The 22,859-nt window shown below is 37.7% G+C and overlaps 1 protein-coding gene across 3 annotated transcripts in view; it reads right to left on the bottom strand.

Moving 5' to 3' along the window:
* The window catches only part of FAM13A (family with sequence similarity 13 member A), a 332,113-nt gene that overhangs the window by 188,816 nt on the left and 120,438 nt on the right, over nt 1-22,859 (bottom strand). For all 3 annotated transcript variants that reach the window (XM_081303803.1, XM_081303804.1, XM_081303805.1), the window contains exon 5: nt 11,782-11,935. In XM_081303803.1, coding sequence (XP_081159929.1) covers nt 11,782-11,935 — 154 coding nt within the window. The remainder of the gene's footprint in view (nt 1-11,781; nt 11,936-22,859) is intronic.

The raw sequence follows: 22,859 nt of genomic DNA, 5'->3' as shown, positions 1-22,859 counted from the left end.
TTGGCCCCAGTTTTACATAGCATTTTCAGTCAAATTGCAAGTTTTAAACATCTTTCATCTTTGACCAGGCATGGTGGTTCATGCATATAATCCCAGTGACTTGAGAGGTTGAGGTAGGAGGATCACAAATTTGAGGACAATCTGGGCAATTTAGTAAGCCCCTGATCGACTTAGTGAGACCCTGTCTCAAAATTAAAAGGGCATGGGAATATGCATGGGGATTCCAACATGGCGGTGGGCGCAGAGAGATCAAGTCTCTGACCTCTTCAGCTGTGCGGGCATAGGGAGTCGTAAACAATCTAAATTCTGTTTGCTCAGGCAATGCTGAACTGACGTGGATATGGGGCGATCAGTCTGGGCCTCTCAGAACACACACTGAGCCCAGATCGGCTGTATTCAAGCTCCCGTTCGCCTGCTTCCCGCAGACAAACAGCTGTGACTCAGCACTAATCCATCCGGCTGAAACAACTGGTCGGCCCTTCTGTTCCTATGGAGGTAAATGCCAACCGAGCCTTCATAGGTAGTGGCCACAGGTTTGAAATGGGGCTCGGGAGAGACAGTAAGGACCCACGCGTTGCATTGGTCACCCGGCAAAGGGAAACAAACTGTCGCCATTTGCAAGAGATACCACCATGGCAGAGAACTGACGTCACCAGACTGCGGCGGAGGAGATAACTTCATTGAAACCTGCGGGTACAGGTGTGTAATTCCCTAGCCTTCCCTCTGCACACATCGGGGAAACCTTAAGGGCCCCTCCCAGCTCTCCTGTGAGCGCGATAGCCAGACTGAGGGAATCAGACGTGGCGGGGAACCCAGAGTGCGGAACTCCCGGCTACCGCTCCCACCAGTGCTGACAACTGAGGTCTCTTGCACCAGCTACTGGGAGCGTGGCTACTGAAGGGCAAGTAAAATTCGCTGAGGATTCTCAGCCCCAAGCTCTACAAACTTAGGGTCTGAGGGAATGGCAAACTGGAAGAGTGTGCCCAGTCATTCATGAAGACAGGACTCCCGGGAGCAGCAGACCTGGCGTGTAGCCAGTATTGTGGTGAGCGGCACCCGTGAGAGGGGCCTGGCTAGAGGAAAAGTGGGAAGTGACTAGACACAAGAGGAGGCCCTAGGCACTCAGGATTGGAGACTCGCCCAGTCTGGGAGGAGCTGCTGCACAGTGATTGGTTCCCGCGTATTGACAGGAGAAACTTGGCCTGGTGGGCACAGCACCACCTACTGGAAGAGAAGTTAATCAAACCCTAAGACTGCATTTATTAGGTTTTTTTTTCTTTTTTTTGATTTGGGTTTTTCTTTCATTTTCATTTTTCTTTCTTGTTGTTTTTTAAATTTTTTTTTACAATTTTAAAAAAAATTTTTTTTCTTCTAATTTTAATGTTAATTTTTTTTATTATTATTTTTTAATTTTTTTTAAATTTTTTTTCTTTTTTTAGTTCCTATTTTTTTCTTCTTTTGTCTTTTCATTTCTTTTCAATTTTCTTATTCCCCCTTCCTTGAATTCTACCTGCTTACTCTCATTCTCTTTAGTGACTTCTTCCCTTCCCTTCTAATACTTTTCCTCCCAAGCATAAAATAAATTTATAGGAGTAAACAGTAACTCAGCAGTCAAACAAAACAAGAAGTAACATGAGCAACTTGAAAAAGCAAGGAAGAAAAGGAGTACAAACAATGCAGGACAGCCTAAATATTCAGGAAGACCTAGAGTCATCAGAAAAATGGTCATATAAAGAACTCAAGGAACACCTTAAACAGGTGGAATGGAACCTTAAAGAGGATACGAGACAGCAAATTCAAGCAGTGAAAGAACACATTGAGAATGAATTACATAAACAGATAAAAGAAGAAGTTAAGCATCTTTATCAGGAGATAGAGATCACAAAAAATAATCAAACAATAATTCTAGAAATGAAGGAAATGATAAACCAAATTAAAAACTCAATTGAGAGTATCACTAACAGAGTGGAGCAAGTAGAAGCCAGAACGTCAGATAATGAAGACAAAATATATCATCTTGAAAAGAGTCTAGCCAACTCAGAAAGGCTGGTAAAAAATCAGGAGAAAAACATCCAAGAGTTATGGGATAACATAAAAAAACCAAACATACGAGTCATCGGGATAGAAGAAGGTACAGAGATTCAAACCAAGGGAATAAGTAACCTGCTGAATGAAATAATTACAGAAAACTTTCCAGAAATAAAAAAGGAAACAGATATACAAATTGAAGATGCATACAGGACACCGAGCACACAAAATCACAGTAGACCAACGCCAAGACACGTTGTTATGAAGATATCCAATATACAGAACAAAGAAAAAATATTAAAAGCTACAAGAGAAAGGAGGCAGATTACATTCAGGGTTAACAACGGATTTTTCATCACAGACGCTGAAAGCGAGAAGATCCTGGAACAACATATTTCAAACACTGAAAGACAATGGATACCAACCAAGAATTCTGTATCCAGCAAAATTAAGCTTCAGGTATGACAACGAAATAAAAATCTTTCATGATAAACAAAAGTTAAAAGAATTTGTAGCCAGAAAACCAGCATTGCAAAGCATTTTGAACAAAACACTACACGAGGAAGAAATGAAAAACAATAACCAAAACCATCAGTGGGAAGTGCCTCAGTAAAGACAGAGGGCGAGGGGAAACATAATCATGGAGAAACAAACTAAATTTTTTTAAAAAAAGGATAAATAATCAAACATGGATGGAAGTACAAACCATATATCAATAGTAACTCTGAATGTTAATGGCTTAAACTCTCCAATAAAGCGACATAGGCTGGTATCATGGGTTAAAAAAACAATCCAACAATATGCTGCCTCCAGGAGACACATCTGATTGGAAAAGACATACACAGGCTGAAGGTGAAAGGATGGGAAAAAATATACCACGCACACGGTCCTCGTAAACAAGCAGGGGTGGCCATCCTCATATCGAATAAAATCGACTTCAAGACTAAGTTAATCAAAAGGGAAAAAGAAGGACATTATATACTGTTAAAAGGAACCATTCACCAAGAAGACATAACAATTATCAATATTTATGCACCAAATAATGGTGCTGCGACATTCATAAAACAAATTCTCCTCAAGTTCAAGAATCAAATAGACCACAACACAATAATTATGGGTGACTTCAACACACCTCTCTCACCATTGGACAGATCCTCCAAACAAAAGTTGAATAAAGAAACTATAGAACTCAATACCACAATCAATAACCTAGACTTAACTGACATATATAGAATATATCAACCATCATCAAATGGATATACTTTTTTCTCAGCAGCACATGGATCCTTCTCAAAAATAGACCATATATTATGCCATAGGGCAACCCTCAGTAAATATAAAGGGGTGGAGATAATACCATGCATTTTATCTGATCATAATGAAATGAAACTAGAAATCAATGATAAAAGAAGGAAGGAAAAATCCTACATCACATGGAAAATGAACAATATGTTACTGAATGATCAATGGGTTACATAAGACATAAAGGAGGAAATCAAAAAATTCTTAGAGATAAATGAAAATACAGACACAACATATCGGAATCTATGGGACACAATAAAAGCAGTTTTAAGAGGAAAATTCATCGCCTGGTGGTCATTCCTCAAAAAAAGAAAAAACCAACAAATAAATGAGCTCACACTTCATCTCAAAGCCCTAGAAAAGGAAGAGCAAAACAACAGCAAATGTAGCAGAAGACAAGAAATAATTAAAATCAGAGCAGAAATCAATGAAATTGAAAGAAAAGAAACTATTGAAAAAATTAACAAAACTAAAAGTTGGTTCTTCGAAAAAATGAATAAGATCGACAGACCTTTAGCCATGCTAACGAAGAGAAGAAGAGAGAGAACTCAAATTACTAACATACGGGATGAAAAAGGCAATATCACAACAGATGCTACAGAAATACAGAAGACAATTAGAAATTATTTTGAAAACCTATATTCCAATAAAATAGAAGATAGTGAAGGCATCGATAAATTTCTTAAGTCATACAATCTGCCCAGACTGAGTCAGGAGGATACACAGAATTTGAACAGACCAATATCAATGGATGAAATTGAAGAAACCATCAAAAGACTACCAACCAAGAAAAGCCCAGGACCGGATGGGTATACAGCGGAGTTTTACAAAACCTTTAAAGAAGAATTAATACCAATACTTTTCAAGTTATTTCAGGAAATAGAAAAAGAGGGAGCTCTTCCAAATTCATTCTATGAGGCCAACATCACCCTGATTCCGAAACCAGACAAAGACACCTCAAAGAAAGAAAACTACAGACCAATATCTCTAATGAACCTAGATGCAAAAATCCTCAATAAAATTCTGGCGAATCGAATACAAAAACACATAAAAAAAATTGTGCACCATGATCAAGTAGGATTCATCCCTGGGATGCAAGGATGGTTCAATATACGGAAATCAATAAATGTTATTCACCACATCAATAGACTTAAAGATAAGAACCATATGATCATCTCGATAGATGCAGAGAAAGCATTCAACAAAGTACAGCATCCCTTTATGTTCAAAACTCTCGAAAAACTAGGGATAACAGGAACTTACCTTGACATTGTAAAAGCTATCTGTGCTAAGCCTCAGGCTAGCATCATTCTGAATGGACAAAAGTTGAAGGCATTCCCTCTAAAATCTGGAACAAGACAGGGATGCCCTCTATCTCCACTTCTATTCAATATAGTTCTCGAAACACTGGCCAGAGCAATTATACAGACGAAAGAAATTAAAGGCATAAAAGTTGGAAAAGAAGAACTTAAATTATCACTATTTGCAGACGACATGATTCTATACCTAGAAGACCCAAAAGGGTCTACAAAGAAACTACTAGAACTAATAAATGAATTCAGCAAAGTGGCAGGATATAAAATCAACACGCATAAATCAAAGGCATTTCTGTATATCAGTGACAAAACTTCTGAAACGGAAATGAGGAAAAACACTCCATTCACAATATCCTCAAAAAAAATAAAATACTTGGGAATCAACCTAACAAAAGAGGTGAAAGATTTATACAATGAAAACTACAGAACCCTAAAGAGAGAAGTAGAAGAAGATCTTTGAAGATGGAACAATATACCCTATTCATGGATAGGCAGAACTAACATTATCAAAATGGCGATATTACCAAAAGTTCTCTATAGGTTTAATGCAATACCAATCAAAATCCCAACGGCATTTCTTGTAAAAATTGATAAAGCAATCATGAAATTCATATGGAAAAATAAAAGACCCAGAATAGCAAAAGCAATTCTAAGCAGGAAGTGTGAATCAGGTGGTATAGCGATACCAGATTTCAAACTATATTACAGAGCAATAGTGACAAAAACAGCATGGTACTGGTACCAAAACAGGCGGGTGGACCAATGGTATAGAATAGAGGACACAGAGACTAATCCACAAAGTTACAACTATCTTATATTTGATAAAGGGGCTAAAAGCATGCAATGGAGGAAGGATAGCATCTTCAACAAATGGTGTTGGGAAAACTGGAAATCCATATGCAACAAAATGAAACTGAATCCCTTTCTCTCGCCATGCACAAAAGTTAACTCAAAATGGATCAAGGAGCTTGATATCAAATCAGAGACTCTGCATCTGATAGAAGAAAAAGTTGGCTCCGATCTACAGATTGTGGGGTCGGGCTCCAAATTCCTTAATAGGACACCCATAGCACAAGAGTTAATAACAAGAATCAACAAATGGGACTTACATAAACTAAAAAGTTTTTTCTCAGCAAAAGAAACAATAAGAGAGGTAAATAGGGAGCCTACATCCTGGGAACAAATTTTTACTCCTCACACTTCAGATAGAGCCCTAATATCCAGAGTGTACAAAGAACTCAAAAAATTAGACAATAAGATAACAAATAACCCAATCAACAAATGGGCCAAGGACCTGAGCAGACACTTCTCAGAGGAGGATATACAATCAATCAACAAGTACATGAAAAAATGCTCTCCATCTGTAGCAGTCAGAGAAATGCAAATCAAAACCACCCTAAGATACCATCTCACTCCAGTAAGATTGGCAGCCACTATGAAGTCAAACAACAACAAGTTCTGGTGAGGATGTGGAGAAAAGGGTACACTTGTACATTGCTGGTGGGACTGAAAATTGGTGCAGCCAATTTGGAAAGCAGTTTGGAGATTCCTGGGAAAGCTGGGAATGGAATCACCATTTGACCCTGCTATTGCCCTTCTTAGACTATTCCCTAAAGACCTTAAAAGAGCATGCTACAGGGATACTGCCACATCGATGTTCATAGCAGCACAATTCACAATAGCTAGACTGTGGAACCAACCCAGATGCCCTTCAATAGATGAATGGATAAAAAAAATGTGGCATCTATACACAATGGAGTACTATGCAGCAATAAAAAAATGACAAAATCATAGAATTTGCAGGGAAATGGATGGCACTAGAACAGATTATGCTTAGTGAAGCTAGCCAATCCCTAAAAAACAAATACCAAATGTGTTCTTTGATATAATTAGAGCAACTATGAACAGAGTAGGGAGGAAGAGCAGGAAGAAAAGATTAACTTTAAACAGAGACATGAGATGGGAGGGAAAGAGAGAGAAAAGGGAAATTGCATGGAAATGAAGGGAGACCCTCATTGCTATACAAAATTACATATAAGAGGTTGTGAGGGGAATGGGAAAATTAACAAGTAGAGAAATGAATTACAGTAGATGGGGTAGAGAGAGAAGATGTGAGGGAAGGGGAGGGGGGGATAGTAGGGGATAGGAAAGGTAGCAGAATACAACAGTCACTAATATGGCAGTATGTAAAAATGTGGATGTGTAACCGACGTGATTCTGCAATCTGCATTTGGGGTAAAATTGGGAGTTCATAACCCACTTGATTCTAATGTATGAAATATGATATGTCAAGAGCTTTGTAATGTTGTGAACAACCAATAAAAAATAAAAAATAAATAAATAAAATAAAATTTTAAAAAAGGGCATGGGAATATAGTTCTGTGGTAAAGCACACCTGGATTCAATCTTCAGTATAAAAAAAAAAAAAACAAAACAAGAACAACAACAAGAACAAATCTTTCATCTTTGCCTTTTTGCTTCTGTTTCTCACAGTAAACCTGGCTAAAAGCTATGAGCAACACCCATGCTACTGCCTTAATTCTGTGCTGCCTTGAAATTTTCTCTGCCAGATTCACTCATCCATCTCCTTTAAATTCAGCCTCAGAGAAAGTCTCAGGACCCAGGAAAAATGCAGACAACTTCTTTGCCAGAACTTAACACAATAGCCACTAGTTTAGTTTCCAATGCAGTCCCTGTTCCCTCTGGAACCTTGTGAGTACAGTCTTTACTGTCTACATTCCTATTAGCATTCTGGTCTTCTGACCTTCATCCAGAAACACCCATTAAGCTCTGATTACAACATTCTAAGGCTTTTCCAGACTGCATGTCCAAACTTTTCAAACCTCTTCCCACTAACCAGTTCCAAAGGCTTTTTTAGTGGCAGTAATCTTGTTGACAACCAGGTTAGTCACAACAAGGATCTCACTTCTGACACCAATTTCCAAGTTAGACAACTTGGAGTCACTGTGACCAAAATTCCTGACAAGAACAACCTAGAGAAGGAAATATTTATTTTGGTTCTTGGTGCATGGCTGGCCAATTCCATTGCTTTGGCCCCAAGGTGAGGCAGAACATCATGATAGAGGAATGTCCCTTAGGTCATAGCAGCCCAAAAGAAAAGAAAGAGAGCAAGGAACCAGAGCCACCATAGATTAGTGAGCTGATTAGGTTCCAGCTCTCATAGTTCAATCATGAGCTTTCAGGGGACACCTCAGATCCAACCATAAGAGTGAATACGGCTCTGTTTTGCCTTTGCTCTTCTCCATGTGAAACAAAGTCTTCCTCCTCTCTGGGGATACCATGCTCAAGGTGCCATCTTAGAATCAGAATTCGCCAAATGAGCTGGTTCCTTGACATTAGACTTCTGGCTTCCAGAACTGTGAATCAATAAATTTCTGCTCATTATGAATCACCCAGTCTGTGATATTCTGTTAGACTAGCACGAACAGACTAATATGGGTCATCAGATGATTGTGAAAGTGTAACATTCTCCTGCCTAGATAAGAGTCAAGAAGATACACTATGAGTCTGGAGGAGAAGAGAGAGACATAAGATATCTAGACAGCAGAAATTAATAGTGATTAATTATGACTGTTTTAGTCAGTTTGGGCTGCTATAATAAAGCACTGTAGAGTAAATAATCAACAACAGAAATTTATTTCCCCTAGTTCTGGTGGCTTGAAGTCAGAGATCTGGGTGCTAATGTGGTTCATTTCTGGTGAGGGTCCTTGTTATAACTTCACATGATGAAAAGAGCAAACTAGCTAGTTCTCTATGTGAGTACATTTGCTTCATTCATGAGGACTTCACAATCATGAACTAATTCCTTCCCAAGGACTATACCTCTAAATACTATTAGATTGGGATTAGATTTCAACAGAACAGTGACTGAGCGATATCCATTTGAAGCAATTGTGTGCATGGGTGGCCAATTATGAAGCCCCAGAGTACAAGCCTAGCATTAGTCTTCAAGGGCAAGGAAAGAGAATAATAAATTAATGGAATATACAATAGCAAACGGCCACTAGTCAGTCAGAAGTGTATGTATGTCTTATCAGGCAGAACTTTGGATTTGAGACTTAAGAATAAGCTTAGAAAATTGAAATGCTTATGTCTGATTGAGAAAGAAAAGTCCTCAAAAGAGACAAATGGAGGTAAGAGACATAGCATGGATACAGTATTGATTCACTATTTAGTGGAAAAAGATTTGGTTTGGGACAGAGTATGAAGGGTCTGAATTCCAACTTAAGAAGTCTGAATTTGGGCGGTGGCTGGGGCTGGGGCTCAGTGGTAGAGTGCTTGCCTTGCACAGGTGAGGCACTGGGTTCAGTTTATTTATTAAAATAAATAAATATATATATCGTATGCATCTACAACTGAAAAAAATATTTAAAAAAGAAGTCTGAATTTATACTGCTAGAAAAATGAGTAAAAGGCAAAATTGGAAGAATAGCAAAAAGCATGTTTACTTAAAGCAGGATTTTTGTAAACATATATATGTACATAAATATGTATATATTTATTTTAGTTTAGTTGTAGAAGGACGCAATATCTTCATTTTTTTAAAAATCTATTTTTTTATGTGGTGCTGAGGACAGAACCCAGTGCCTCACACATGCGAGCCAAGCGCTCAACCACTGAGCTACAACCCCAGCATCTTAAAGCAGGAATTTGTTATCAGGTTTGGCTTTTAGGAAGATTCTATTACTGATGAGAAGTTGGGAAGAGGTGAGCTTAGAGGTGGGAGAAGAGTTTGAAATAGTGTGGTTACCATATACACTATTCAACAGCAGCGGTAGTGGGTTGAACAAGAAATACCTATTTCTAGAGACACATATAAGGCAAACTATGAATCCCATTGGGAATGAAAAAGGAGAAATTAAGGATAAAACTAAGGATTCTAGCCCAGCAAGATTTACAGACTGAAAATTTTGTGTCCCTCTAAAATGCACGCCTTAAAATCCTAAGGTCCCATGTGATAGTATTTCAAAGTGGGGCCTTTAGGGAGTAATTAGAGTTTGATTAGGTTGTGCGGGTGGGGGCTCATGATGGAATTAGTACCCTTATATAAAAAGGAGAAAATGCAGCATTTCCCTGGCCATCCTGCAATGTTTTAAGATTTCTGGTGTTAAAAACAATAATCTATTTTCCAAGCACTGTTCAGGTTTACACAGCTAACAATTGCATGTTCTCCTTCTAATAGCATGAACCCCAAAAAGGTGTTGGCACAGCCTTTCTAAATGGTTTCTGTGATTTGTATTTCATCCTTGTTGGTAATCCAGGGAATCATATTCCCTTGTTGCATCCTCTACCTTCTTAGAGATGAGACAACCAGCAAGATCAGTTGAAAAAAAAATTGCACTGAACATTCTGCTTTAACAGAATGAGCCTTTTCAGAGTGTAGACATACAGTTTTTAATCATGACACTTATCTGCCTCTAGACCAGATCTGAAACTTAGAAGAGCAGCTGTCATATTCTTCACCTACTCAAGATACCTGTATTTGGCTCCTACAATATTACCTGTTTATGTGTGTCCTCTTGTACTCTCATCCTACCTCTCCTGGGCTTCAACCTACTTGCTCAAGGAATTCCATGCAGGGCACCCTTCCTCTTATCTCAATAGATAATCATTTTCTTTATACAACATGCAATCTCTCATTGGCGTGTTCCAGCAATTAGCTGTATCTACGCAAGTTTGTGCCTAGGAGATCATATTTATCTATTTGAATTACACTTTAGGTTTATGTTATGAGTCCTAATAAAAAGGTATGAGCGTTATAAAGTTTTTCTCAAAGATTTAGCTGAAACAAAGTCATTTGATTTTCAATATTTAAAAATGGAACCCTTTGTAAAGTATTATAGGCATTGAAGGAACAAACTTAAGGGAGAATTTTTTTTCAATTTAAAAAATAACTTATTTAATTTTTCCATAGTGAAATGGAATGAAGTGTTTCTTATTTCCTCTTGTGAATCAAGGACATATGTTTTTCAGTTACTAGGTTGCTGATAACTTAGGTTATACCTGGTATTCTCCAGTTATCTCATTTTATTATTTTATCTGAGTATTGTTTTTGACTCACCTCAAATTTCAGTTTAAAGATCTATCAGGCTGGCAAGATGCCTGCTAAGTGCATCTCTCAGCTCCCATTCTAGGCACATTCTAGGCAGTCTATTGTCTTGATAGTATAAATGTTAGTGAGAAAAGCTAATATGGGTCTTATTTTCCTGCTTTGGTGCAGTGCTACTTGATACCCATGACTTTTTTTCCTCCTTCTAAGTCATGACCACAGCTAGAAGAAAATATGAAAACTCCCTTCAGATTCTCCTATCCAGTGCCTCTGATTCCATCAGTCCTCACACTTGGGTCAGCAGGAGCACAGTGTGGCCTGTAGATCTGATCAGTCTGAGGGAAACTTTCTCGTGATTTACAAAACATGAAAGAGAAGAAATAAGATGACTTCCTTCTTTCCCAGCTTCAGGAGAATTTGGTCTGGACAATTATACTCTGATTTTTCCAATGTAGGCCTTACGGCTCTCCATGCATTTGTCTAATGTTTAAAGGATATGTTGTTAATACAGAAAAGGATGTAGACAGTATTGTCAAGGACTCCTTTGCAGGCCTCTAAAATACTGAACTTTACTGATGACAGTTTTCAAGGACTACTATGTGGGACTTAAAATCTAAAGTTGGGCTTGGAAGTGTGCCAGCCACCAGAGAGACAAAAAGAGGAATGTTGCCTTCAGAGTTTGCAGTCTGGCAGGGCAGCGCACCCAAACTCAGCAGCAAGAAGATGTACCACAGAAGGTGCCTTTTGTGGAAGCAACAACAGGCTTCCACAGAAAGGGCCACCCGATTCACCTGCACACTAGGCTCACATGAGCCCTTTTGAGATGGTTTTATAGCAACAAGCAAACATAAAAATCACAATTATTCTTGAATAATCTTAGAGTATATTCTAACTTAATAAACATTTAGTAGAGGAAATAGTTGTCATAAGAAGAACTCCACACACATAAGAATAATAGTCTTAAATTGCATCTTGATGAGATTTTTATGACAAAGTAAAATTTTCAAAAAAAATCTTCCATCAGAATTATAGTGATACTGAGAATTCAACACCGAAGTTACTTACTTTTACTATGATAAGCCTAGCCAGGTTTTCACACCTCTGATTATCATTTTCTGTATATGCTACTTCAAACAGGGTATTATAATTTTCTAGGATTTTAGCCATTATCTTGTTGCAAAGGTCCTGTTCTTTCATGCCTTCAAGTCCAGTTGGCACACTAGAAATAAGAAAAAAAAATTGAGAGGAATTACTTAGCTTAAACAACAATGCCAGCATATCTGACTCAGATTTATATTTTGACACCTCCTGAATGATTAGCCTTCTTATAAAGACATATGAGATTTTCAGTAAGCTCTATGGTAACGTGCATGACGTTGTTGGAGCAATTGGTAAGTTCCCAAGATCTGAATCAACAGCTTGTGCTGACTAGGGAAAGTCAGCCTACTCCAGAAGAAAACAGATTAGCACTGATGTTGCTGATGCTTTGAATATATTAAAACTCTGAATATATTAACACTAGTATGTCCAAGATAACATACATATAAAAGCAAAAGTGAAAAAGAATAAGTGTTATCAAGATAGATCACTATTATCATGAATAACTGCAACACAATCTGTATTAAAATATTTTTTTACATAATATACAAAAAGTACAGACATTAAAGGAAAAAATGAATACTTCTGGGGAAAAAGAAGACAGCTACTGTTGAACCTGAGAGATGAGCACATGGAAGATTTCCACGTATCTATCACTCTGCTTTAGCAAGAGAGATAGCTATCTCAGCTTCAGTAAGAGAAATAATCATCTTTCTTGGGTGTTTAAAATTTTTTGATAATAAAAAAAGTTGAAAATGAGTCTGAATGCAGACTCATTAACAAAGTAAAAAACAAAAACAAAAACAAACAAAAAACAAAAAAGACCAAAACTGGAAGAAACTATCTTCTTCAGTAACACATATAGTTGACATAGGATTGATAGTTAGACTATGCAAAGAATTCTTACTTATCTAAGAAAGAGAACCCATTCAAAAGAAAAAGTGACAAAGGACCTGAGTTGAAACACTGCATTTAGTGCCCACCCAGATAATCCATGATGATTCTTTTATTTCAAGATTCAGGTCTTGATCATACCTGCCGAGAGACTTTTTTCCACATAGGGTAACATTTGCAGTTATCAACTAAGACCTAATGTCTGAGGGGGACATTATTCAACCTATTAGACCATCTTCAGGGTCCACACCTTAAGGTGTCTCCCAGTGAATTACAACTTTATATAATCCCTTCTGGATGCTGTGACTTGCTTCTAGCCAACAGAATTTGCAAAATTGATAGGATGTCAATCTATGATTCGTTACATTATATGACATTCAGTATTTGCAGATCAGAGATATTCTCCTGCTAACTATGAAGAAAGAAGCTGCCATGCTGCTAGAGGGCCTCAAAGAGGGTAAGAGCATAGATGGCAGGGAACTCTGGGGACCTCAGGCAGCCTCCAGCTGTGAAAACCCAGTGAGAGACTGGCGTCCTTAGTTGTGCAACGACAGTGAGATGGAGCCTGTCATATGAGCTCAGTGAGTTTGAAAGCAGATTCTTTCCCAAACTCAAACCTCAGGATGAAAATGCACCCAGCTGCTACGTTGGTTTCAGTACCGTGAAACCAAGAAGACAGAACCCAGCTAAGCAGCACCTGGATTCCTGACCCATGGAAACTCGTGAGATAGCAAATGTCTGTATTTTTAAGCCACAAAGACAGTGACAATTTGTTATGAACAGCTTTGTATCTGAAAGTGAGGTGCTGCTATAATAAATATGTAAAGCTTGGGAGTAGTTTGGATCTAGCTACTGGAATGACACGGGCAGAACTTGAATGGCATCGAAGAGAAAGCCTACTATGCTTTGAGCAGGTTGTCAGTGGAAATCTGGACTTTAAGGAAACCATTGGTGAGGGCTCCAAGGAAATGAGGAATGTGTGTGAACTGAAGTTCTCCACACAGGCTACGTTTGTACTTGAGAAATTTCAGGTTGTTCCCGGATTGAAGCATTGAGACCTCATGGAGATAGAGTAGATTGGAAGCCAAAGTTGTACTGGGCCATTTTTAGTCCCTCTGACAGTGTCTGACCTAGCATTTCTGTGACCACAGGATAAGTGTGTATCAAGTTTGACAGACCTTGGGCCTATCCTAGCTTTAAGGCCTTAAGGCTGGGAATCGGGCCTGAATCCTGTAGGGGATTTCTGGGTATTGATGAAATATCTTTTTCTTGAAGAAGAATCTCTGCTTCTTTTGTAGTTGTCCAATTTGATGACCCTACCCACTTTCTTTTGGGAGTACAAAAACTATGCAATCTTCTTCCTGGGAGAACCAGGTCCTTTGGGAACTCTGTCCTTCCTGAGGTCACCCTGTTGACTCGAGTTTGTGTTCCTGTGGCATGGTTTTCATTTTGGCTCAGAATAAACCATTTCCTTATTTTCTCAAATCAGAGTTGTTACTGTCCACTGATAGGTGTTATTGGAAACTGGAGGGAGAGATATCCTTGTTATGGTGGCAGAAAGCTTAGCAAAATTGGATCCTCAAGTTATGTGGAAAGCAGAACTTATAAGCAATCGGCTTAGTGATACTCTTCAAGTGATTTCCAAGTGATGTTTCAAAAGTGCCACCTGGTTTCTTTTTGTCACTCCAGTAAAATGCAAAGGGGAGAAGAGAAAGACATGGAGGGAAGAACCCCCACAAAAAGCAAATGACTGTAAAAATTCTCATACTCTTCAGTTGGCAAAGGACACGAAAATTAAGCAATTCACTGTTAGGGAAGAAGACTTCACAGAAAAGGTTGAGAGTGTGACTATAAACCTTTGGCTAAAACCTCAGAAAAATCAAAAGCTCATATTATTATGAGTCACACTGAAGACCCTGTTAGATGATTAAGAGTGTCTCACAGATCATTTCAATCAAATCAGAGGACTTTTAAAAGGCATTCTCTCTTGGCCATTTTAGCATGAGCCAAAGATAGAAAAGTCCTGCTTTGCAAAGGTCTGTGAATGTATTTCTTTTAAAATTGGAGTGAATCCCTGTGAAGCCCACAGAAGACTCAACAAAGTTTCTGGAAATACTTATTGCAGCAGACACACTGTCCACTTGGAATGGAAGGACAGAAGGCAGGCTGTTGTACCTCCCAAACTGTATTGCCAGGGAGTAGGTTGATAACACTACGTGCTGCAAAGATGTGCTGCCTTTCATTTTAAAAAGTTTGATTCAGAGTGCGGGAGCAATGATGCATGGGGTGAAGCTGAAACAAATCCCTAAGTCTTGGAGGCTGGTCCTAAGGGGATGAAGCTAAAAAGACAACATATCTATTATATACAGAAATACATTTAATACACACTTAGCTATACAGTATATCTAAGGTGTTGAAATTTAAATTTAAAAAGGAGTTTTAAATTAAAAAAAATTCAAAAAGATTCCTCAGGAGAAATACCAAAAAGAATCAGAAACACTGCTCTTGTGCCTCTAGTATGTCAGTGTGAAAGTTAAGTACTTGCTCCTAATCCATCAGATCCACCAGGTAGTCATGGAATAATACACAGAAGAGTGGGGCTTTCAGGCCAAGAGGCTAGTTGGGGTGGGGTGGGGGGATTCTGAGTTTTAGAAAATGAGGTTCAGGTTCTAGCTCCACTGTGCATATAGTGTAGCTTTTGGAAAGCTGTCTAACTTTGAACACTTGTTTCTTCATTTGCCAAAACAGACATGTTAATAAAATTTTAAGGATCTTGTGAGAATCAAAATTTTCAGAATTATGTTAAGAATACTTTGCAAAACTATGTGCGAGTTATGGGAATGGGGTCTCTCTTTCAAAATATTTTATTATATTACACTTCTCCTTGTGCTGATGTGAGATCATACAATACCTACAGGATGAGATGAAGGGAGGTGAATGACACGCTAGTAGGACACTATTGACCTCTGACAATACCTTAGGTGGAGCGTCTGCTTTGGGTGATGTTGGATCATTGAGCCATGATGATGTGGATAGTTGGATGTTGGGAGAAGATGTCAATGACTGGTGTCCTTGATAGTTGAAGGGCTTTTTGCTGATGCCCTCTAGAAAACATTGAAATTGGAAATCATTGTTTCTTCCTTTTTATTTCATCCAGTGTTAATCTTTCATGATCAGAAAGATGACATGAATGCTGCATTCCATACAAGGATCATATTCAATAATTTTGTCCTTTAATATCTGTGCAATTTGAATGATGTTGGCATATTCTGGTAGCATCTACATTGCTGGTTCTGCTTTGCTGTACCCTATTCTTTCTCTGTAGAGGACAAAACAGGTTCTTCCATTTCCTCATTTGACACTTTGCAAAGGCCTTCAATATGTTCTTGCATTTCTTCATCAAACATCAGCAAATGCTTCTCCAACTTGCCTTGCTCAACGAATAATTTTTCAGACTTCTCCATCAGTTCCTGGGAAGTCTTTAAAATCATTCTGGACTGAGTTCTTGTAGCAGATATTGACAGCTTCTGGTTTTAATTCATCCATCACAAAACTAATATTATTATTGTTTAAAATATTATTATTAATAATATTGTATCAGCAATAGTGAATAGTTTCCAGCATTACATCTAGATTATGGTCTGCATCAACTGCTGACTAAATGTGATACTAGGTAGATGTTCATAGCTTTGAAAACTGAATAAAGTCCCAATGGAAGGTCTAAAGAAATGAGGTTGTATGTAAGAATAAAAGTATAACCTTGACGTTTTCCTTTTCATCCTCAACAGACTGAGGATGGCCAGGTGCTTTGTTTTATAGTAACAGAACTTAAGTTATAACCCATCCTATTCAAAATATTGTTCACATCTAGGATGAAGCACTGGTACAGTCATTTCATAAAGATACCTGTCACCCACGTTTCTGGTTACATTGCCAGAACATGGGTCATTTTGATTTTTGTTTTTGAGAGAGTGTGGTTTCTTCACTCTGTACACTATACCTGGCTTTATCACCGGCCTTGCAACATGCCACGTAGTACCAGATGAATCTGTCCCCCCATGCCTTATGGTCTGGTGCTGCCTTTACACTTTTGTGAATGAAGATTCTTTTGGGTAGCTTCTTCAAGGAAATTCCAGTGTTGGTCGCAATTGAAGACTTGTTTGAATTGTTATCCTTTCTCTTTCCTCCAATTGTGCCCGCAGTGTGGCAGCACCTTCTTCATCAGCAGGTATGGCCTCTTCAGTAAGTTTATGTTTTTAGACCCAAACTTATTCCTGAATCTATACAACATTTCCTTGATGTCTTGGTGTCCCTTGGTTCAGGGAATATTTTCATATGGGCTCAGTCTTTCTTGTGCATCAGGTTGCTGTCATTTGGAACACATTTTCTGTTCATGCCTTCCAACCATAAATTCAATGCCTTTTCCATCTGAACTCAGCACCTATGACACTTTGTGGCCATACTTTTGAGGTTTAAGGACAAAATTAGCATCAATTTCCTTTTCATTCCTCACAATTTCATGGACAGAAGAGTCACTTTTGCCATAGATCTTAGTAACCATAACATAGGACTTTTTCTTTCCTTACTAAGTCAAGAATGTTCACCTTTTTAACCTAAAGAAAACACATCCCAGCTTCTCATTGGCATATCTGGATTGCCAGATTCTCTACTTTTGCAAAGTAGGGACATTAGCAAGTAAAACAGGGGTTACTTGACCACAAGCACTGTGATACCTTGACAAATGATCAGAAAACAAGGAGGTCGCATATGTAATGTGCCTATGTAGACGAAGGGATGATTTATATCCCGGGTGGGACAGTGTGAGATGGAGTATTTGTGTTGCTCATAATGGCATACAATTTAAAACTTATCAATGGTTTATTTGGGGGAATTGTCCATTTAATATTTTCAGATCATGGCTGACTGTGGGTAACTAAAAACCAGAGGAAACAAAACTGTGGTTAAGGGGGAAGCTACTATATTAGGTGTTTTGTGTCTTAAATCTAAGTCATTAATTTAAAAAGCTTAATAAGTGGAATATTACTCAACCTCAAAAAAGAATGAAATCATGGCATTTGCTGGTAAATGGATGGAGCCATAGAATATCATGCTAAGAGAAATAAGCCAATCCCCCCCAAACCAAAGGCCAAATGTTTTCTCTGATATGTGGATGCTAACTCACCATAAAGGTAGGGATGGGTGGCGTGGGGGCCTAGGGAAGAATAGAATTACTTTAGATTAGGTAGAGTGGAATGGAGGGATTAGGTAGAGAAGAGTGAAGGGAGGGGAGGAGGTGTGGGGATAGGAAGGATGGCAGAATGAATCTGACATTATTACCTTATGTGCATATATAACTACATGACTGGTGGGATACTACATCATGTACAACCAGAAGAATGAGAAATTATACTCCATTTATGTATGATGTGTCAAAATGCATTCTGTCATGTATAACTAATTAATTTTAAAAGAACAAAACAATAATAATAATAGGCTTACTAAGTATGATAGCGTGTGATGGAATGCTTCATTTGTAACCTCTCTTTGGACTGTCATCATTTGATTTATCCATACCCTTACACTGTGATTGTTCATTTAGGCCTGAAGGTGCCTGTGTTATCATTTGATCAAATGGCCTAGTCCTGTGCACATAAATTCCATGCAGATATTATGTCCTTAATGTTTTGCATTTAAAAGTGCTGACATGCTGGGACACTCCTCCTTACAGAGTTCCTTGCCAAAAAGGGGAAAAAAAGAAAAATCTACTATTGAAAGCAATCACTCAAGGGCAGATTTAACAATCATTTTAAAAGGTTTAAAAGCTTCTAAATTTATACTGTTTTGCTTTGGATCTGTTATGACTGACCTATATTCATTTACATGTTATAAATGAAAAGTTGGAAGATTTTTTTCTAAAGATAACATTCAATAGTAAAGTACCTAATGTTTCTTAGAATTAAGGTGAGGCAGTAGAAACCAAAATTTCCAGAATTGTTTTTATATCTGGCCCTGCCCTTGGCAATGTTCACCTTCTTAAGAACTACTGATGTTTCTAGGCATTCAGTTTATTTTGTACACGTCAGCATCTATCTTTTCCCCTCACGTTACAGATTTTTATAAACAGTACCACTTGTTAACCCAACTGATAATGTCTTTTCTTCTCAAAAGCACCAATGGAACACAAAATTCTTTAAAGGAAAGCTCTAGACTATTGCATAAACATTACTCAACATGCCTGTAGAATAACAAATATTTAAGATCAGTTGAAAATGTTATATTAATTTTTTAGATATTTTTAAATATTCCAGATGTATGACATCAAGACACCAATCACTTGGAGGGATAAGTAACTTTCAAAAATTAATTGCTAGGTAATAGTATGTCTCAATCTATTTCAGATTCATGTTTTCAAATGAAAGAGTGAAAAAGTTGTAGCTGATTATTACTTATTAAGGAAAATCATTATCAAGTCTGCAATGACAAAATCAGAATTCAATTGGTGTTCAGAAGTACATGAAAATTGGAATAACATTATTGTCCTCTTCAAGAGTTTGCAAAAATTCTTCCCTAATATAATAAAGTAACTCCTTTGTGTCTTACAGAAAAGCTCTCAATAACACAGAGGTAAGAATAGTTAGTAAAGGAGCAGATGGGTTTTTACACAAGAATGTGGCTGATGTTAAGTTGGCAGAGGAGCAGTGATGGGTCAATACTCAGTGGTGAAAATCCAGGAAGAATCAGTGATTCTGTGAGTGCCCTCAGCTGTTGTCAAATTGCAAGACCCAGAAGAAGCTTGGTTTCAGACAAATTGCACCAGACAGTGCAGTTAAAATGACAAGCAAACCCACGGAAAGGGAAGCGAGGCTCTTGCGTGGAGATGTGAAGTCCATTGCCGGTGCCTTTGCTCTGTTCTAGACAGAGCAATTGGGCACCTGGGATGCCTCTGCCTTTTACAGAATTCGTCACCTGAGTATTTTTCTGGAAACTTCAGTTCAAAATCTGGGTTTTGCTGTGATGATATCTTGAATCTCTTTCATTTCTGTAATTCTGTTTATCTGAAGAAACAGACATGGGGTGGGAAGGGCTGGGCCCCTGATGACTTCAGAGCAAGGTTAATGAAGGGAAGAACTGGCGTAGTATGTACAAGTTCCATCCCCTTCAGCAAAATGTAAAGATTCTGTAGAAATTCAACTGCTGATCAGGACCACTGGCAATTATAAAGCAGGAAGCTGAAGTCTTGTGTCTTTTTTCCATTTAAATCATTAATTTCAGAATCTTACTTATCAGAACTTTTCAAATTAATTATTAAAAGAAAATACATCTTAATCTTCAGCCTAAGTTGTATGCCCACCGAAAGTGATCAGCATCAGACTGTTAGCAATTTCAATTCCTCAAGTGATGTTGAGTCTTATTTTTCATCATTTTCTCCCCTGCACCTCAGGTCCAAGGTACAACAATACATTTCTAACTTCATGATCTTTTTTTCCTAGAAAGTCTTTCCTCTCTGTCTTCATTTTCTAAATTCCATTTATCTTCAAAGCTCGATTAAGTTATGCTCATTGCTTTTTGCTTTATTGTTTTTTCCTTATTCTCATGGAAGTCATCTGGTATTTTATCACAGCATTTAGGGGATCCATGTGGCATCATGATTTGCTGTGAAGGCATTTACCTCCATTTCAGGGCAGGGAGTCTGATTTATATTTCCATCACAGCCTAGTACAATGCACGACTTAGAGGGGAACTAAAAAATCTGTGTCCTCTAAGAAGCAAAACTTGCCTTTACAGTTCCTTTACAATTCAATTAAAAAATTAATTTCCTCTATGCACAGACGTGGACTATATGCTTATAAAAGACAGTATAAAGAATATAATCAGTGTCATGATCTGTATCAGAATAAATAGCATGTATAAAACATTTCATTTCCAGTGGGAATACTCCTCAAATCTGCAAGTTATGGCAAAACCAGCTATCTTTGATTTATATACCCTTAAAATAGAACTATGTGGGTGCTTCCAAATGGGTTAAAGACACATTGGCAAGGCCTGTCATGAAACACAACCCAAGAAACACGTGGTCTTCACCAAGAACTTAGCCTGTGATGGTACAAAAAGTCAAGGGCAGGCTGGGTGCAGTACTGTGAGAGCTGCCTGCCTAGCTCGTGTGGGCCCCAGGTTACAGATCCAGCACTGCCAACCTGTCTATTAGTTAATGGGAGATTTGGAACCTTTGTTGTTATACTATCGATTCATTCTCAAATCTCAGTGGGGATACGAAATGGTAACTATCAAATCAGTAAGAAAATAACTCCATGTCTCTAAATAATCTTTATTACAGTTTGAAATAAACTGTGGTCATTTTTTTACCCAGCTTCATGGTATCTAACAACAGTCCAGGTATATTCTCAGAGGGACAGCTTGCATTTTATTTAAAACATGCTGAAAGTGTGAAGGAGAAAAATGACCATTACTCTTACTTTGTTCTATACTATGCATAGGTACATATATTTTATTCTAGACCTTGGTTCATTGAATACATTGGAAAAGTTTTTTTTTAAAGTAGCCAATTTAAACTGACTCAAATCTAAAGCTCTTGTCCCCTTTTTAAAAATTGTAGTAAAAAAAAAACCATAAACTTGGGCTGGGATTGTGGCTCAGCAGTAGAGCGCTTGTCTAGCATGGGCGCGACCTGGGTTCGATTCTCAGCACTACATTAAAAAAAAAAAAGCATTGTGTTGTGTCCATCTACAAAAAAGATATTCTCTCTCTCTCTCTCTCTCTCTCTCTCTCTCTCTCTCTCTCTCTCTTTCTCAGAAACCCATAAACTTAACATCCAAACCATTTTTAAGTATACAGTTTATTAATATCAACTATATTCACATTGTCATGAATCAGATTTCCAAAACCTTTCTTGCAAAACTGAAACTTTACACCAATTAAATAACTCCCCTTCTCCTTCCTCCCAGCCCCTCAAAACCACTATCCTACTTTCTTTTCCTATCAATTTTACTACTTTAGATACCTCATATAAGTAGAATCTTATAGAATTGGCCTTTTTTACTAGCTTACTGCACTTAGGAATAATCCACAATATTGTGACAGGACAGCCTTCCTTTTTAAGGCTGAATAGTATTCCATTGTACACATATTCTGTGTTTTATTTATCAATTCATCTATGGATGAACATCTGGGTTGCATGTCCTTCCTCTTGTATATGAAAGTGTTAAATAGTAACCAGGTGTTTTGATGGCAGGATAAAAAAAAAAAAAACAGAGCCAGCCTTTTTCTAACTAAGAGAGCCAAAATGTTTGGAAATGATAAAAAACATTTGGGGAGGTTACTTACTTCTAAAAAAGAAAAATGAATCAAATGCTGGACTCTCTGAATATACTTGCTCTGACTTCAGCTAAGCCTAGGTGGATCTTGAAAGAAGCCCAAATAAGACAACTTCATTAGGAAATACCATATGAGGTGCTATGTATCGCTGTGTTCTTCAGCCAATAAACACTGTGTCAATTTCCAGAAAAGTTAAGTAGCTTATCATTAGCAAAAATGAAAATGATTCTGTGACCACCAGCTTATTCTGTTCTTCAGAGCAACCCAAAGACACACAGAGCAACAATGTTGTTCAAGAAAAATCTGGAACTTTCCCTAAGCTCTAAATGATTTATATATCCACCCAGATACTCATTCATTCGCTAACCAACCAAAGTGCCAAAGACTAGCCATGTCTTTGATACTTCTGGGATGGATAAATCAGATTCTTCCTCTAAAAAGTTTATAGCCACAGTTAGGGAATGATCCAGGAAAGAACACAATGTTAGCAGGCTTAAAGGACTATACAAAATACAACAGGGATACAAAATAGAAGTGTGTGTAAAATGCTATGAGAACTCCAAGAACAGTAGTCATTGGTAGTTATTACCACTACCACATCCCTCTCACCTAGTTCTTATTTCCTTGATTCTATTTATATCACGCATATTACTTTGTCAGGTCATGTTAGGGCAAGCTAAAGAATCTCCACAGAGTCTTTTTTAATGGTGTACAGTTTTATGACTCTCACAAAGATTTTATTAAGATTAGATATACTTAGAATAGATAGAATAAACTATATTCAGAATATATTTTTATTGTGTTAAAATTCTATATTT

The sequence above is a fragment of the Spermophilus citellus genome (genome assembly GCF_964194105.1).
Source record: "Spermophilus citellus genome assembly, chromosome: 8".
In the NCBI taxonomy this organism is placed as follows: domain Eukaryota; kingdom Metazoa; phylum Chordata; class Mammalia; order Rodentia; family Sciuridae; genus Spermophilus; species Spermophilus citellus.
This window is presented reverse-complemented; position numbering and strand designations above follow the sequence as displayed.